The 17723-nt window shown below is 52.8% G+C and overlaps 4 protein-coding genes across 4 annotated transcripts; 2 read left to right on the top strand and 2 right to left on the bottom strand.

The window, feature by feature from the left end:
* Positions 1 to 1830: 1830 nt before the first annotated feature.
* LRP88_08326 (uncharacterized protein) lies at positions 1831 to 4040 on the bottom strand (the record flags this gene model as incomplete). The annotated part of the gene is made up of 3 exons (XM_083244834.1): positions 1831 to 1875; positions 1931 to 3367; positions 3549 to 4040. 3 exons carry the CDS (start codon positions 4038 to 4040, stop codon positions 1831 to 1833), a joined length of 1974 nt encoding a protein of 657 aa, XP_083099328.1.
* Positions 4041 to 5151: 1111 nt separating this feature from the next.
* On the top strand, positions 5152 to 8433 carry LRP88_08325 (3'-5' DNA helicase; the record flags this gene model as incomplete). Its single annotated transcript, XM_083244833.1, has 1 exon — positions 5152 to 8433. The coding sequence occupies one exon, from the start codon at positions 5152 to 5154 to the stop codon at positions 8431 to 8433; it is 3282 nt and encodes a 1093-aa protein (XP_083099327.1).
* A 1023-nt stretch (positions 8434 to 9456) lies between these two features.
* On the top strand, positions 9457 to 10274 carry LRP88_08324 (uncharacterized protein; the record flags this gene model as incomplete). The annotated part of the gene is made up of 2 exons (XM_083244832.1): positions 9457 to 9519; positions 9753 to 10274. The coding sequence occupies 2 exons, from the start codon at positions 9457 to 9459 to the stop codon at positions 10272 to 10274; spliced, it is 585 nt and encodes a 194-aa protein (XP_083099326.1).
* A 358-nt stretch (positions 10275 to 10632) lies between these two features.
* On the bottom strand, positions 10633 to 16513 carry LRP88_08323 (uncharacterized protein; the record flags this gene model as incomplete). Its single annotated transcript, XM_083244831.1, has 6 exons — positions 10633 to 11945; positions 11996 to 12243; positions 12299 to 13093; positions 13206 to 14272; positions 14325 to 15788; positions 15842 to 16513. 6 exons carry the CDS (start codon positions 16511 to 16513, stop codon positions 10633 to 10635), a joined length of 5559 nt encoding a protein of 1852 aa, XP_083099325.1.
* Positions 16514 to 17723: the final 1210 nt, after the last annotated feature.

Below are 17723 nucleotides of genomic sequence, written 5' to 3'. Positions count from 1 at the left end.
ATAACGCCCACCTGAATCCCTGACCCCTGGAGGTGGCCAGGGTTGAACAGCGACCTGACGCTCTTATTGAGTGAGCTGGTTTTATTCTCCGCTCCTCGAACTCGTCTGCGAGATGGACAGACGCAAATAGAGTCTACCAGCGACGTTGACATTGATTGCATTTCGCGGGACGAAGGTTCGCTGAGCGGGGGGCCACCCACCTCGTGTCGATCCTCATTGCCCTTCCAACAGAGATCGCTCCATCATAATCATGACGGGGGGCTTTTCCAAGGTCCTTCCACGTGCTTCCGGTCTCGTCGAGATCTCGCCATCTCAGGCGTGTGCTCTCGCTAACGCACACCATCTGCAGCGTCGGTTGGTTCTGATAGGAGATGTCATTTGGGGCTCTCTCGGTAGGTCGGCCGGCCACTTGACAGACCCGCGTCAACCAGAATATCGGGTAGTGTCATTTCAGAGTCCTTCATCTATTCATGATGATCGAATTTTATATACGAGAAGCATGACGTGCTGTTATCGCCAACTGATGACGTTGTTTACCACCCGAGTCCAGTTTCACTTGATAATGTTTACCCTACGTTGTATCAATTAATTGTCACTACCCGTCTACTGTTACATACCACTATGCCTGATCGACCGCTCTACGCTGGATCTCCAACACCGGGCTTTTTTCTGAATGAGCTAAAACATGATTTGTGAAATGATATTTCCCGATTTGCCTGCTGCAGATGGTGATCGTCGCCATTTCCAGATGTGAGGTAACAGCTGCCAGCCAAGTTCGTCATGCGTTTCTACGGTCGAAACCCTCAACGTGGAATCGTGGGAAACGCTTGTCGAACCATCGCGCCACGTATGGACAATATCAGCAACTGGCTTCTCATGCCTTTTTTTATGTGGGATGCTTGACTTTTAGCCAATACAGTTTGCCATGTTGTCACTCGTAGCCATCTAAGCGCCAACATCTCACCCACAGGTGTCACACGTGTTTAGTTCCCTCGCATCTACCCTAGAGAATAGGTATGCGGCCACTTTGGCGACGAGGCCACCCTTAAACCGGCCTTCGAGGTCGCCAAGATCCGAATGTGACAGCAGAGCGCGCGGCTCTTCAGAAGCTTCACACAGGATGGTGTGGAATGCTGCTGATTGGCCTCTTCTCCAACTCGCATGCAGAGCATCATCACATCCCGCTCCCACCCCTCAATTTCCCACGAGTAGAGGTTTCTGGGCCAATCCCAACACACTGGCCTGTCACATCATCGGCAGTTGTTGAAGATCACACGACTGCCGTGCTGTCTTGACCAGATGGATGCCTCAGCCAGCGTCTTACCAACAAGACAGGCAAAAACCCTGTAGCGGCACATTATAAAGGACAAAGTCAATATATCTATTAGATAACTGGACCTGTCTCAGTCACGCATCATATGTTGAGACATGTACATATCCATTCACGGCAGTTAAATCATCTGTCTCACCCAACAGCATTACTTGTGGTACCATATGTCCATTCTTTTTGTTACACCCTTATTGATCACTTATACAAGGCGGGCACAAAGTCCCGCAACCTCGAGTCCCAATTCCCCTCTGATTGAAATCATTGCCTCCTATACCACTTCCAGGCCACACCAGACCATTCTGCTGGCCTTCTTCTAATGCTTGTCCGTAAATGCCCCAAACTCCAAATCATCGCTGTAGGTGGGCCGTTGCCCATCCCCTCATTGATATAATGCCGTTTCATCACCCCCCAAAGTCATTGAAAACTTAATACTGCATCGCCTGGTAGAGTCCCTGCATGGGCATGGGCATGTCTAGAGCCATCACGTATTGGCCGTCAACCTATGAGCTGGCCATCGTGGCAAAGGCCTCTGATGGAAGTTGAGCCTGAATCTGGTTAGCTTACCGCTACTACAAGCCGGTAAAAAAATAAATCACATACCTTCTTCTCGTTGAAAATCACCAAAGCCTTATCGAATTCCCAGTTGACCTGGGTGAGACACATCTCCGAGTACTGAGGTGTCATGCCGGTTTGCTTTGAAAGCTCAACGATCATCGCCTGGTGCTGGTCGGCCGCGGCAGGAGGGGGAGTGGGAGCCGCAAAGACGTTGGGAAGCGCGCTGTACGCTCTAAGAGACAGCATGTCACTGACCACACGGATGACTCCCCTACCCGGCTTGGCAGGTCCAAGAACGAAGACACGGGAGAAGCTGCGCTTCCCAGTCACGTTGGTGCCTGGATCCTGCTCCTCAAACTCGCCATGTACCGTAATGATGAGACCGTCAACGCCTCCAGGACTCTGACCACTGGGATCCGCAAGACCCTGCAGAGGATGGCAATCCATGATATACTTGGTCAACTCCTGCTTGATGTCGGGATGTCGGGTGAGTGGGAGGGTCTTCCAGGCATCTTGGATGCTGTTGGCACCTCGGAACAATCGCTGCACACGGGCATTTTGGTGGTTGATCTTGGTCAAGTTTCGGGAAAGCTTGATGTATGACCCCCATGGCATAGGAGCAGGTGCGTCGGGGTCTCGGGCTGAGTGGGTGCTGATGGAGACAGAGAACTGGCTGTCCTCATCGTAGAATCGAGATGCCAGGCCAGGCCGGTCGTTGTCGTAGCAGGCAAAGAACTCTAGGAGGAAGTTCTCGCCAACGCCTCCGACATCTCGGAAGTCAGGGCCGTTCTGAGGGATCGGCTTGGGTCTCGAGGCGGCCTCCTTTTCAGCAATTTGTTCGGGTGTGCGCAGCTGGTTGCCGTTGATGATTTGCAGCTTGGGGAACCACTCAAGGAGAGTGGCTGCGAAAGTGGGGTCTGCCATCTCGATAGGGTTGCCTGTAACATAGATGGTCTCGAGGTGCTTAAACTTTCCCTTGAATGGCTGGAAAGCTTGCATGTTGGCCACCTGGTTGCCACTCATGTCGAGGTTCTTGAGGTGCGGGAATGTTGTAGCCACCACCTCTACCTGAGCGACATCGTCGATGTTGTTGTTGGCGAGGCTGATGCTCTCGATGGCATCGCGTTTATCCTTCTCCGTCTTAAAGAGTCCGTCGCAGATAGCCATGAGTCCTTTGAGCGTCTTGAGAGCTCGCTCACGGGTGTCGAACATGCCTAGGGCGACGAGGATCGGATCCGCAGCAAGAGCGTCGAGCTTTAGCAACTTGTTCGCGCCAATGTATCTCTGGCTGAGAATTTCCTGGAGCTTGGCTCGAAGCTCTTGGGTTTCCTTGGATTCGACTCTGCTGCCGCGATCGGGTATTTCATCCACGCGGATGACCTCCAACTGTGCGCCGGCAAAGGTGAAGGTGTTGAGCTTAATTAGTTCCTCCACGTCCTCCTCGGTCGCTCCTACGTAGACGTAGTCGCCGACATAGTGGCTCTACACTGAGTTAGCAGGGAATGTCGAAGGTGATGAGCTGAGGTGCGGGTGGGTGTAATATCTAGCGTGAATCGCATTTAAATCGCATTCAGATCGCATTGAAATCGACATATGACTTCCAAAGTCTCGCGTTGTCGCGTCGTGTTGTCCGCACCTGATGCTCCGTCAATGATAAACATACCTTTCTGATTGCGACCTTTCGCTTTGATCCGGTGCGGAGTGATGAAGCCTTGCGCTCCAGGAAGCCGAGAAGATCGTTGAGCCCGCCACCGGGGTTGCTCGCAGCCTTACTCTCCTTCAAGCCACCAACTCGCACCATCTTGAGACCAGTCATGTCCTGTGACCGTGTCTTGGGGCCTCTGCCGGAAGATACGCTAGAAATGCGCGAGGCAAGAGACGAAGCTGAGCCATTGCTCAGATGCTTCAGGACGTTCTGAGCGTTCCGCGAAGCGCCACGTGGGTTTGTGGTCGAGATCCGGGTACTAGACCTGGTGGGCTTCGAGTCTGCATTTGCAGGCCGCTTCGAGCGCCGACCGGCACTGTCCATGTCCAAGTCACCATCGCCATCCATGCGACCTCCAGCCTTACGCTTAGAGATGCCACCTCTTGACGCAGCGCTCGCCTTGCGGGTCGCATTCCGCGCTGTAGTGGTCTGACGACCTCGGGGCGCCATGGTAATAGGCTTGGTAAGGGATGCGGAGACGGTAGGTGGTTTTTTTTGTAGGTTGTTTTTTTGTAGTAGCTTTTTTAAGGTTGTTTTTTTGTGGTTGTTTGGTGGTCTTTTTTCTTGGGTTTTGTTTTGGAGGTTGATGTTGCGCGAAGCTTTCGACGAGCCGAACAGAGATCAAGCGATGACGTTCGAGATGATCGAGCCCGTGGTTGAAGTCGAGAGCGCAATATCGAGCGACGCGATGTGTGGTGGTTTGTGCTCAAGTCGGCGAGACTCTTTCGCAGTGGAGAGGCGATCAGAAATAGAACTGGTCGCTGTCGCTGTCGCCGCTGTTGTGGGCGAGGCGAGGCGTCTCGGTGAGAGGAGAGTCGTGTGAGGGTCGAGCTTGAGGGAAGGAACGACGGCAAATCAATCGCCTTGTGGTCGCTGTCGCACTTCCGGAACGCGAGAAGTAGCGGAGCGCTGGCTATTCTGACGTGGGAATGCGTGTTTGTAGTTGAATGAGTAGAGTTTCGTTGAAAAGGATGCCAGAACGCAAAGGTTCTTCTGGGGGTCGATGTGACGTTTTGCAAAGCCCCACTGGTGCGAAGGTGAAGGTTCCCAGGCAAGCAGGCAGCCTTGCAGTAATATACCTGATTGGGACTAGCACCCGATATGAGTCAGTGAAACGTTCGCCCGCGAACACGGTGCGTTTACATGACCAAATTGGTGAATAATCCCTTTGTTCTTTGATAAAATTTCCTTTAAGAGCCCCTCAGATTGTCCGTGATTCTAGCGCTTTTTGTGCAAGAAATTTCCTAATTCATGCACCCCTTGTTGGGTAGGTATTGTTGGGCACGGCAGGCTTTGATGGAGGGAATGACAGCTGCATTGATGTCTGCCCGTCCCTGCACGTGACCTCGCGTTTCTCTCTTCTCGCCTTGGCGTGGCTTGGTAGGCAAGGTCGCTAGTGCGACGCGTTCCTGCCTGGATCTTTACCAACCATCAACTGTCAATATTTCTGTCAACAGTGAATGAGGTGGCACAATTGGACTACCTCGCAGTTCATGATGCTCTGAGCTCCTGTATTCTGCTATAAATTCCGGATAGCCGCTTCTGCGGCGTTGCTTTCACCATGGACAGTGACGAATTCGACGACGATATTGCCGACGAGGACTTCATCACGGCTCTTGAACAGGTCTCATCCTCTATTAGTGGACAAGGCACCACAGGAACCATACAGAACTCGGCGCCCCAAGTTTCTAAGCCGACCAGCCAGCAGGATCCAGCAGCCGTAGCGGCCTTGGAATTGGAGGATCTTCCATCAGATGCCTTCTCATCTCCAGAGCCACCCCAGTCAAGGCCACCCGCTTCTGCGACAATCTCAGCGCCTCAGGCTGCGGGGTCAGGATTTAGCAGGACGAGTTCAGGAAATTGGCGTCAGACGACCCTCTTCGGTGGCTCGATATCGAGTGATGGCCCAAGACCATCACAGCCAGCAACTGCGCGCGTATTCCGTGCCGATCTTCCCCCAGAGGCGCGGACTCATCATGCGATAGACGAAGAGGCCATGAAAACCTGGGTTTACCCCACAAACCTAGGCGCCATCCGCGACTATCAGTTCAGCATCGTCAAGAATAGTCTTTTCAACAACACATTGGTGGCTCTACCAACCGGTCTAGGAAAAACGTTCATCGCGGCAACCGTTATGCTTAACTTTTACCGGTGGACAAAGACCGCCAAGCTTGTCTTTGTTGCCCCTACGAAGCCCCTCGTGGCACAACAGGTTGATGCGTGCTACAACATCGCTGGAATCCCTCGTTCAGAGACGACTCTTTTGACGGGAGATATCCCTCCAGCTCTGCGTGTTGACGAGTGGGAGGCGCGACGGGTGTTCTTCATGACTCCGCAGACTCTTCTGAACGACATTTCCCACGGTTATGCGGATCCAAAGCAGATCGCTTTGCTGGTCATTGACGAAGCACACCGAGGAGTTGGAGAATATGCCTATGCCAAGGTCACGAAACTCATCCGTCGGTTCTCCAACAGTTTCCGTGTGTTGGCGCTGACTGCTACACCTGGATCAAAGATTGAGACGGTACAAGAGGTCATTGATAACCTTGGAATTTCCCATTGCGAGATTCGTACTGAGGATTCGATCGATATCCGCCAATATGTCCACCAGAGAAATATCGAGCAGGTTGTTCTTGACCCATCTGACGAGATGTGTCTTGTTAGCGAGTTATTCACCAAGGCTCTGAAACCTTTAACCGACAAATTGACATCACAAAATATCTGGTTCGGACGAAATCCTATGGCTATCACAGCTTATGGCCTGATGCAATCTCAGAAGGAATGGTTTGCATCACGCGGGAGGCACGCAAACCAGGGAGTTCAACATATGATGCGAGCCGTCTTCAACGTTCTCACAAGCATCGCGCACTCTATAAAGCTGCTCAACTTTCATGGAATCAAACCGTTTTACGACAACCTCGTCGACTTGCGCAGTGAGCAGGAAGGCAAGGGGGAGAAAGGGTCCAAGTACAAGCGCCAACTTATCCAAGACTCCAACTTCCAGGAGATGATGGACAGAATCTCCAAGTGGCTACGCACAGATGGCTTCGTGGGCCATCCCAAGCTCACTGCTTTGGCGGATTGTGTGCTAAACCACTTCATGGATAAGGGAGAGGGCTCTGCAACACGAGTGATTGTCTTCAGCGAGTACCGTGACTCGGCGGAGGAAATCGTGCGCATGCTGAACACCCATCGGCCGCTCATCAAAGCTAGCGTCTTCGTTGGGCAAGCCGACGGCAAACGAGGAGAAGGCATGAAGCAAGCCCAGCAGATCGCGGCGATCGAAAGGTTCAAACGAGGAGAATTCAACGTTCTCGTTGCGACATCTATTGGCGAGGAAGGACTCGACATTGGTCAGGTTGATCTCATTGTCTGCTATGATTCTTCAGCGTCGCCAATTCGAATGCTGCAGCGAATGGGCCGAACAGGTCGAAAGCGGGCGGGCAATATCGTGTTGCTCCTGATGCGTGGAAAGGAGGAAGACCAGTTCGCCAAATCCAAGGACAACTACGAGAAGATGCAAACTCTCATTTGCGAGGGAAGCCGCTTCAACTTTCGCTTTGATCTCTCGACACGGATTGTTCCTAGGGCCATCCGACCAGAGGTCGACAAGCGACATGTTGACATCCCCGTCGAAAACACCCAAGACACGTCACTACCAGAGCCCAAGAAACGTCGAGTTCCGGCTGGAAAGAAGAAACCCCCAAAGAAGTTCCACATGCCTGATGGAGTGGAGACGGGTTTCCAAAGTGTGGCGAGCATGTTGAAGATTGGCGGTAAAGCGAAGCAAACAAAGACACGACAAAACCCGGAACTTAGTGACATCGTTCAAGTGCCAGACCAGAGCAGGGTTCTGCTTAACGATGAGGAACTTAAGGAGCTCAACCGGGCGTACCGTGACCTGCCCTTCAATCATACTGTCGTGGAGGAAACGGCAATACCAAGCATGACAGCCTATCCGGAGTTACAGCGGCAATTGCGGCCAGTTTTCAAACTTAAGCATGGAATTCGCACAAAACGCTGTGTTGAGATATGGAAGAAGATGGGGACTGACCCAGAAAGCATGGTGCTGCCTTGTCGTTCCGTGGATACGAGCGACTACTTGGAGATCCCAGTACCTGCATTTGCTGGATCTGATGATGAACCACAGGAAGAGAGACCGCCCGCAAGAGCGAAGCCAGCGAAGCCAGTAAAACCAGCGGCACCAGCTAAAAAGAAGGCGAATAGACAACCTCCTTCAAAGGCGCAGCCTCAAGCCAAGAGGAGAAGACTATCTCCCGTTTTGGAGCCAGAATCCTACGTTCTTGGTTCTATGGTGGACGATGGGATGTCAGACGAGGAGGACGAAGATGAAGAGGAAGAAGAAGAGGCGGCACCCCGTGGTCGTGGACGGCCGAAGAAAGGCAGCAAGCCTCGAGGGAAGGGGAAGCGGAAGACTCAACGCAAGACCGGTGGGATCAACAGCGATGAGGTTGGCGACGATTGCGATCGAGATAGTGATCTGATGGAGACGGATGGCTCTGACAACGGCGAAGATTTGGTCGACTTCATCGTGTCCGACAACCATCCGATATCGAGCTTAAGGGAAGCTCCCACATCACCAATCTCGACAGGCGCATCACAGCCGCCTGGAACGGACGAAACGGCGAAGCCTTTCTTTGTACCAACACGATTCTCGGCCACACAGGAAAGCGAAGACATCCCAGAGCTGGGTGAGCTTGTTAAGAAGAAAGCTGGTGGAAGAAGATCGGCTGTGGAGGAGTCGGAGGACGATGTTACTACGAGACGGGCAATCCGTGGCCGGCGAGCCATGGTGGTGGATGAGAGCGACAGTGACTTTTAAGGGGTTGGAACATTGTCGTGAGCCGATTCCAAGAGAATAATGGGAGCATCATGATGGTGAACGGAACACATGGTAACATTAGGTATCTAGACTAAAAGGATCATGCATGAATGGACGAGTTACGACAGCAAGCTACGTCTTGCTGATCAACAACAACGATCAACACCCCAACCCATTTCCCACGTCTTTCGTCTCGATAAGAGTCCTATTATTGTTGGTTAGCACTTCGTTCGTCCATGTATCGGCCTAGAAGAACAAAGAGACAAGATCTCGAAACTTCAGAAACCCAATTTATAAGCACCACCACCCCCGACGCACCCACCAGGCTCACCGACGACCAGCTCACCAAGGCGTCCCGCGTGCAGCGCACTCCCCGAGAGGAGCGGCGCACAGCAGGACAGGAGGTGAGCCGGCCATTGTCAGGAGCTTAGCTGGCAAGTGCATGTTTCGAGGGCAGTCTCAGACGGCTCTTCCTAAAGCTTGAGGAGGGTTTGAAAAAAAAGGAGCTCATCATGCGAGATTGAAAAAAAGGAAGAGAAATAGCAATTGGGTGACTTACAAAAGACTGGTATGGGCGTTTTTGGAGGTTTGGGAAGTTGTTGAAGAAGAGGAAGAAAATTGCAGAGAAAAACGCGACTGAACGTGGTTTTGGTTCATGTTTAAGCGACAGTGCCCCACATTCTAGACGCGGAAGCGCCAGACGCGTTCTTATGGCTTTGTCGAGCTTCATCAGCCACACCACCCCGCAGCTTGCGCCACACACGGTGATAGCCCCGGCTCTTCATGTCCGCCGTATCCAATCACAGCTTCTGCTTCCCGCTCCCGGCAAGCCGGGGGAAGGAAAGGATTGGGTTGGGATGTCATGTTTCCGGGCTCTCATCCCGTCGTCACTGATCTCGTCACCTCATCCCGACGTCGGTTCGCACGGTTCCTTCTCCCCTCCTCTTCTTTCAACGTCAACCTTTTTTAATCTCAAATCATTGAAACACCATCGACCGAGTTTTTGAATCAATCTTCTCAGCCATGACTGCGACGGGCGTTTCGCTCCTCAAGTTTGTCGGCACCGTTTCGCTCGGCTTGCTGACGGTACGTGCTCTCCCTCTGCTCGGACTTGGGTATCAAGTGATATCATACCAAGCTCTAAGAAACATCCTTGCCCTGGTTCGCGTATCTGAACCTAAAGCTCTGATCCCATTGCAAACTTGCCTCAAAGACAACGTTGCCGCACATTTTCAACTTTGCTACAATGCTTTGTGCCGTTATCGCATTCCATCCATATCATCGCATCGCAAGCTCAGCTCGCTAACATCCATCACTAGGGCGTCTCCTACTCCATCTCGACCCTCGCCCTCCCCTCACTCCTCCGCCTCCCCTCCTCTTCCTCGGCTTCCCAGGGCCTTACCATCCTTAACGATGCCCTCAAGGCTCCCGTCCTAGCCCTCACCTCGCTCGCCTCGGCGCCCTTCCTCATCAGCTTCTTCCTCGCCCCGCGCTCCGCCCGCCACCCCTACCTTCTCTATACGGCTCTCTTCGCCACCCTCTCCTCCGTCGCTCCCGCTCTTCTCCCATCCCCTGCGCCCCGACAAGTCGCTCCCGCCGCACCTCGACAGTCGTCCCGCGCCAAGATGGAAGCTAGCTACGAGGTTCTCGGTGACAGCCACAGCGAGCCCGCTAGCGAGGAGGACATTGACGACGTCAACGGTGAGGAGGTGAGAGCCGAGGTCGAGACACTTGCGCGGAGCTACATCGCTCGGACGGCGCTCTCTTCCCTGGGCTTTGTCATGGCTGTTGTTGGTATCTGGGGCGACGGCGCACCTCAGGCCGTTGTCTACGTGTCGTAAGAGGGCACAGAGGCACATGACGACTTCCTTGTTAATGATATGATCAATTGAGGGACAAGATGCAATCACATAGGCGTTCCACTGGTTTTAAAGCATGATATCTATCTCCCCAGTCGGTTGGGACCATCTCCTGTCAATCGCTCCAAAGGATCGAGCAAATAGTATTAAATCCAGCTATGAAAGAAACAAAAGATGCATTTTCTATCAACAGTTCATCATGCATTCGCAATATTGCCCATCATCTTTGAAATTGCCATTCAAGTCTTTGTCAATTTGCTCGTCTCAGATCTACAACTGCCACAATCAACCAATTCCTCCATCAACTTGGTCAAACAAAAGCCTTCCCTCAGGCCTAAATCTATTGATGATACTCGCGGCAATTCGCGCAGTAGCTGCCGCGCGATAGAACACTCTCGAGATCACTGTCATCGTCATCCTCCTTCTTGTCCTCTTCACCCTCATCAATCTCCCAACGCCTGATGTCCTTCTCCGTGATCCAGACTGAGGCCCCACGACCTTGAGATGTAGCAAAGTCAACTGCCTGATCCTCTTGTTCCTCGCCATCTTCAGACTCGGCCTTGGCTTGAATGCTAAAGTACCTCGATGCCGAGTACTTCTCACCCAGCCTCTTGGCCACGTCGTTGGCCTCATTCAGACTCACAAGGCGGCGACGCTCAGGGTGCTTCTCCATCGCGGTGAGGCAGAGATCCCATGCAACAACCTTGGCAACACTGCCACTGAGATTCTTTTCGTCTCTCTTGCGCTTCGTGTTGCTCTCGCCCATGGAGCGCATGATTTGGGAGAACTCGGCCGCGCTGTAAGTGTTGCTGAGCCCCAGACCCGCGAGCAGCTCTCTTCTTTGCTCCTCCGTATGGGCTTCAGGGTTGGCGTGAGCGGCAAATTCCTCCTTCTTCTTGTTGATGAGATAGGTAGCACAGTCGTGCTTATCCTGCTTGATGTTATCAGGCTTCTTGAACTTCTGCTCAGTGAGTCGGTCATGGGCGAGTTCAGCAGGTGTTCGGCCAACAGCGTTCTCCCGGTACAGCAATCGAGGCTTGAACTCCACAATGACACGAGCCAGAGATATCATGTCGTGCATGATGGTAGTGTGAAGGCACGTCTCGCCCGCAGCGTTGAGCATCTCTAGCTCCTCGCCCTTGGAGTACTCGAGCAAAAGCTTGAGCATCTCAACCGCGTCCTTCTCTTGATCATCGTAGGGCTTGGTGGTCTTTCTGTAGTAGTACCTGTTCCTACGCCGATTATACCCAACGTCATCGTCGGACTGAACTCCAGAGGCTTGCGACACCCAGGCGTGCAGAGGTGTGTTGCCGTTCTCGTTAAAGTTGTTTCGCTGCAAGAACAGGTGACTGCGGAGGGTTGGGTCAAAGAGGTCCAACATCTTGCGAAGCTGTCCAGCCTTGGGGGTATTCTCCAACGCTGCGTGAAGGATGTTTTGACCCTTTGAATTGCGGGAAGACTGGTCGGCATTGGCCCCCAACAGAATCTTGACAAAATCGGTGCGTCCAATGCGGCAGGCAACCAGAAGCGGTGTCTCGCCATCAGCGTTCTTCTTCTCAAGACATCCTGGGCAAGCCTCGACGAGATACTCAAGAAGTTCGATTGCGTGGGATGAAGGGTTACCCGCGACTGCGCAATGAATCACGAAATCGTCTGCAGCACCAGTCAGCACCCTGTATTCCAACCTTGGTCAACACACTTACTGTCGGCTCCAAGCCACTTTGAGATGGCACGGTCGAAGCCACCCGGGCTCTCCTTGAGGTGCTTCAGTCGAGAGTCTTCCCGAGCAGCCTTTGATTTGCCAAACTCGCTGTATAATCTGTGAGGGGCGTCTCCAAGGAAGAACTCGACACCCTCCAGATTGCCAGCCAAAGCGGCATGCAGAAGCGGCGGCGTCTTCTGGCCTGATGTCCTAACCACCATGTTGCGACCAGCCGTCGCCCAGTCCTTCCTGTGCCATGAATTAGTATCAAACCCCCACGGCCACCAAATCGAATGGCACATACCTCTTCTTGCCATAGACTGTGAGTCCCTGGTAGTATCGCGGCTTTTGCTTCAGCTCAACGCCGCTCTTCTTGACCAGATGATCAAGGGGAATGCCTGCGCCCGTTCGCTTGATAATCAATGCAAGCATCTGAGTCTTTCCATGGTCCACTGCATAGTTGAAGTCAAACTGGGGGAAGGTGAAGCTGCCAACATGGTCGTCCTCATCTCCCTCACCTCCTTCAAACTTCTCTCCAGCATAGTGCTGTGCCATGTCCAGGAGAGCCTTGAGTCCTGCGATATCATCTCTCTGCAAGACGTGCGTAAAAATACCTTCTTTGGGGCGATAGCGGCCGGTGTGATGGGGACCAGTAGCATTCCCGTTCTCTATGTACCAGAGAGGAACATTCCAGCAGATGTAGTCGACCGGCTTGGTGTGGGATTTGACTTGCATGGAGACATGGCCAATGTCGTCAATGGTGAACTTTTGCTGCACCTTCTCGGACACAATACGGGGCTCGTCGCCGGAATCGTTGGATTCTTCATCCGAGCACTCATCTGAGTACTCGTGTTCCTCGCGAGCTTCCATCTTGAAGCGAACCTTTTCCTTCTCCGGCGGAGACCACTGCACCTTTACAATCTCAAGTATAGCCCGGGCAACATCATGGTGGCCTCGGAGGAAGGCCACCGAGAATGGGGTGTTGCCATCATTGTCTGCGACCGCGGCCACCAAGGGCGGCTGGTCTTGTTCAGGGCCCCAAGCTTGGAGAGTAAGAGACTTGATCCGTTCGACGTCTCCTGACCATGCAGCGTCCATCCTGTAATCGGTTAGAAGAAAGAACGCAAATATTTGGCAATACTTACAGCTCGACATAGCCATCCCTTCTTATCACTGTCATCTCGCTGTCATGTTGGAATGAAAAGTGAAACTCATAAGGCTTCGCAGGTTTGTCTTCTGCTTCTTCTTCGCGAGATGCACGACGGCTGGTGTCCGATCCAGTCTTGATATCAGGATGAAGCTCATCAAAGGTCTTTGCACCTCGGCTGAGAAGAGCTTCCTCGATGGCCTCAAAACTGGCAATAACCTCGCTGATGGCTCCCTGTTTCTCGGCTTCTCCCTTGAGCTCTGCACGCTTCTGCCGCTTGATGTCCTTTTCATACTTCTCCTTTGCAATCTTGAACGTCCACTCTGCGTTTTCGATTTGTTCAGAGACCATCCAGTGTGAGTAGGTACCTGGCTTGAACTTTTCCAGAAACTCGGCCGTGCCGGCCGGCTCCGTAGGCTTTACCACTCGGCGTTTCTTGGTGGTGTACTTTCGGAGGCCCTTCAGTGATGTACGGACCAGGTCAAGAGCTGAACGCCCCTTGTTCCAGGTGCGTCTGTACTCGTCGAAGATGAGGCTTTCGGTGCTTCCAGGCAATGCGTTGGGATTGGCGCCATTCTCCAGAAGTTTGATTGCCACCTCAGCGTTGCCAGAACGGATGGCTGCGAGCAAGGGTTGCTCTGTTGACTCCTTGAATTTCCTCTGGTTTTCTTCCAGTTTCCCCAGTCTGCCAGAGTGTGATGGCGAAACCTTGGCCGCCTTCAACCAAGTCTCAAAGTCGATCTGGGCCAAGGCGCCGTTGTTCAGAAGTTTCAGCACCAAGATGGTGTCACCGGTCTCAATTGCGCTGTGAATCGGGGCAATTGCCTCGGGATTCCAGTAATTGCTGGCAAAAACCAAGTGGTTGATGGCTGTCTTGACGCCCGTTTTATCGGTGTTGAGCAGTGTATCGATGAGGTCTCTTTGCCCAGACTCGATGTACCTATGGAAAGCAGTGCATCCGTTCGAGTCGGCCTGGGAAGAAACGGCCCCAAGTTTCAAAAGGAGCTCAGCCATCGACTTGGCTTTGCCAGTGGGCAGCGACAACGCCAGGGCCAGGGTCAAGATGGCGCCCGTATCAGAGTCGTTGTTCTTGTTGATGAACTTGACTGGTAGGATAGAATCGGCACCATACTGCTAGGAGGTTATTTTGTGCTTTGCAAATATTGGATGTTTGTCAACTTACATCGCAGAGGAGCTTGACAGCATCCTCGTGACCTTCTGAAATGGCAAGATGAAGGGGCGAGCATGGAACATCCCAAGCCAAGACATCAATCTGATAGTAGTCTGGCTCGTCCTCCTGTTCGTCGGGAAGAAGATCATCGTCGGTTTCCTTCTCCTTTTCGACATTGACAAAGGATCCAGTCACCATAGATACTGTGTCTGCGTCGGTTGTCTCTGCGTCAATAAGCTCACCATCAGACTCTTCATCCGATTTGTCGGAAGCTTCGGCCTCATGGGTTTCCTTTGGCGCCTCGTCTTTGCCATCCGAGTCGCCTCTCTTGACTGCCTGGCGCCTTCTGTCCTGACGCTCCTCCTCAGCCTCCTCGTTCTCGATGCTCTTCTCCATCAAGATCTTGATCATTTCCAGGTTTCCTCGGGAAGCAGCCAGGTGTAGGGCAGTCTTTCCATCGGCCAAGCGTGCCGTAATACGAGAGCCGTGATCAACGAGACATTTGACAACCTCTGGGGTCGAAGTCATGACGGCGAGATGGAGCGGCGATCGACCGGTGTAGTCTCGCTTGTTAGGGTCGGAGTCCTCTTGGCTGAGCCAGTTCAAGACATCATCGACATCTCCATCAACGATGGACTGACAAAGTCTGGCCGTGTTTCCAACATAAGCCATATCAGTCCAGTCCTGCTCTGTCAGGGGGTTGAAGGAGCCGATCTGCTGTCGGCCAGGGTCGTCAATGAGGAAAGTGACCTCGCCTTTGATGTAAATCTCAGCCTCCTTCTCTGCAACTTCTTTTTCCTCGGGAGTGACTGGTTTGGGGCAGAAGCCACAGCAATCTTCGACCACATCCTGGACGCGGCCAAAGAATGCCGGGTGACGATGCAGGTAGACCTCTCTGTCATCGGGCTGGTTCCATTCCGCATTGAGGAGGAGATCACGCGTATAGCAGAGCTTCTCAATGCGCTTTGCGTTGAAATGCTGACCATAAGGAACGGTAAAGGTATGGTAGTTGGAAACGTCCTCCTCAGAGAGCCAATCGGCAATTTCGTCTTCGTGGTGATCTTTGATGTTGCCAAAGAGAACATTTCGACCCTTGTATACCTGAGGTCGACCACGTTCCTCGCGCCTCTTGTTGAGGTATGTTTCTCGGGCGGACGTTGTTGGTAGTCTCTCAAGGACAAGCAGACGGGCCAAGCCCAGCGTCCTTTGGAAGCTTCTCTCGAAGATGGTCGGATCAACGCGAGATCGATCAAGATCGGGCCAGTAGACCTCAAAGTTTCGGTGAGAGTACTTGGAGAGGCGATTCTCGTAGGAAGGACTTCGGCGAGTGAGGTCAACATGGTTGACCTGGGTGATGAAGCTGCCCAGTGCTCTGGGAGTCACATAAACCTGGTTGCCATCATAGGCGCCGCCAGCGGCGTCAATGTCGAAACCTGTCAGGATTTCACTGACGGATTTGTAGACTCGCAGGACAATCTCAAATGGCGTCAGAACTGATGATCTCGAAGAGAGAAAGGTGGATCATTTACCTGAACGTGTCGCACGGGGTATTGACTGGCAATAGTGATGGCATACTTGGTCCTCACCACAGTGACTTCGTTGAGAAGGGCATCTCGAATGGCTTGCTCGATCGTCTTGATCTTCTCGATGGCTTGCTCGTGGGTGAGCCCGTAGAGGAAGAGATCGACATCCGAAGCAGGACAGAACTTCTCATGGTAATACTCGCGGAGCTTGCGCTTGGTGGTGTTAAATTCCTTGGGAACAGGGAGAAGACAGTTGACGACCGAAGAGCCAGCAGCCACAACATTGCTCCAGTCCAAGTCGACCAGGGATGATTCAGAGAAGACGTTGAAGTTCTTTTGGAACTCGGTCACATTGGCGACAGTTGCAGGGGAACCTTGAGGACGGCGCTTGTCGTCTGGGAGAGCCATGATGTACTTGGACTTCTCCTCTTCGGTCTCAGCCTCGAGGTTCCTGGCTCGGGTGGTGATGACTTTGGTGTCATTGGTAAAGAGCGGCAGGACATTGAGATGGGGATCCTCAAGGATGGGGTTCTGGCGATCCTGAGCATAGACGGATCGCAGGTTGGCCTCATACTTGCGGTACGGCTCCAAGATCTCGATCATTGACTTGTCTGGGTTCGCGGAGATGTATCTGGCCAGCTCCGAGTGGGGAGCAGGAAGCTCGGGAAGATCAGCCATGATTGCGATGTTTGGAGAAGAGACGAAAGAAAAGCTGATGCTGGAACAAAGACGAGAGGACGAAGAAATAAAAACGGTGAGATGAGGTCAGGTTGAGTTGAGGAGAGGAAGGTGTAAGTGGGGGAATCAAAAAGGGCAGTCGCCGAAATCCAGCGATGCAGGTTGGTGATCCAATGCGAATAGGAGCTTGGTGATATCACAATTGGAGAAGTAGTGGTATGACAATGTCGATTGAATGAGCAGTGACCTGGCTAAGAAGAACCCATCTCGAACGAAGAGGAGGGGACTGGAGGCCTTTATACCAAGCCGTGCGTTGAGCCATCATGTCAACTATACCGAAGCCGTCCACCCGCCTCGCACGTATCACACCGCTGGCGGTATGGCGATGCGGAGTACCTGGCACCTCCAGCTTCGTTGGCCGCGATAAAAAGCTGAAGCTCCAGTTAAGCTCCAGCGAGCTGATGCCGAGCTAGCAGCAACATGGTTAGATCGCGTCTGCGGCGCGCATTGGTGGCAGTTTGCGAGTTGCAGGGGGCTGTGCTGCCTGGAGCAGCGAGGATTCGACGCGCGAAAGCCCGTGATCACAGTGTGTGAGACCTCATTTCGAGGTGCTTGCTGTAGGCTACACAGCTCTTGGGGGGGGTCTTGAGAGGCTCATGGCCCCGCTGGTGCCTGGCTAATTATCGCCAACCTCCCTTGGCGAGTTGATCAACATCACGCTCAACAAATCGATGCTGGTGATGCATCGTGAATTCGCACTGCATAAGACAATGATGCTTCAAGTTCCATGGTCATCCTTTCAATGAGGGGCTATTCGCATCCATCACACCATCCCAGGCAGAAAACCTTCCATCTCGCACTCCATCTCGCACATCGTCTCGCACTTCTTTCTCACTCAGCAGATCTTCGGCAATTGACCCTATCGTATGATTGACCGCTTTCCATTCATCACATCCACCATCATTACCGCGCCGTCGCAAACAATTCAGCTTCTACTGCGGGGAACCACTCCGTTAATACCGCCTTGAGGCGGGTCGAAAGCCACCGTCCTTGGTTTATCCAACGATGATCTTGTGCCAAGACTTCTAATTCGAAATCGCGGAATTAACCTCGTCAGAAGACAGTGAGTGGTCTTTCCAACGCCAGGGTCCCGTGGTGAATGAACCTAGGTAGTGTTCTGTCATTTTTTTGCTCGTCGAATTTCCTTGTC

This window comes from Fusarium phalaenopsidis (assembly GCF_050370095.1).
Source record: "Fusarium phalaenopsidis strain FUZ10S chromosome Unknown contig_32302, whole genome shotgun sequence".
Lineage (NCBI taxonomy): Eukaryota > Fungi > Ascomycota > Sordariomycetes > Hypocreales > Nectriaceae > Fusarium > Fusarium phalaenopsidis.
The sequence above is the reverse complement of the archived record's forward strand: the minus strand, read 5'-3'. Positions and strand labels throughout refer to the sequence as shown.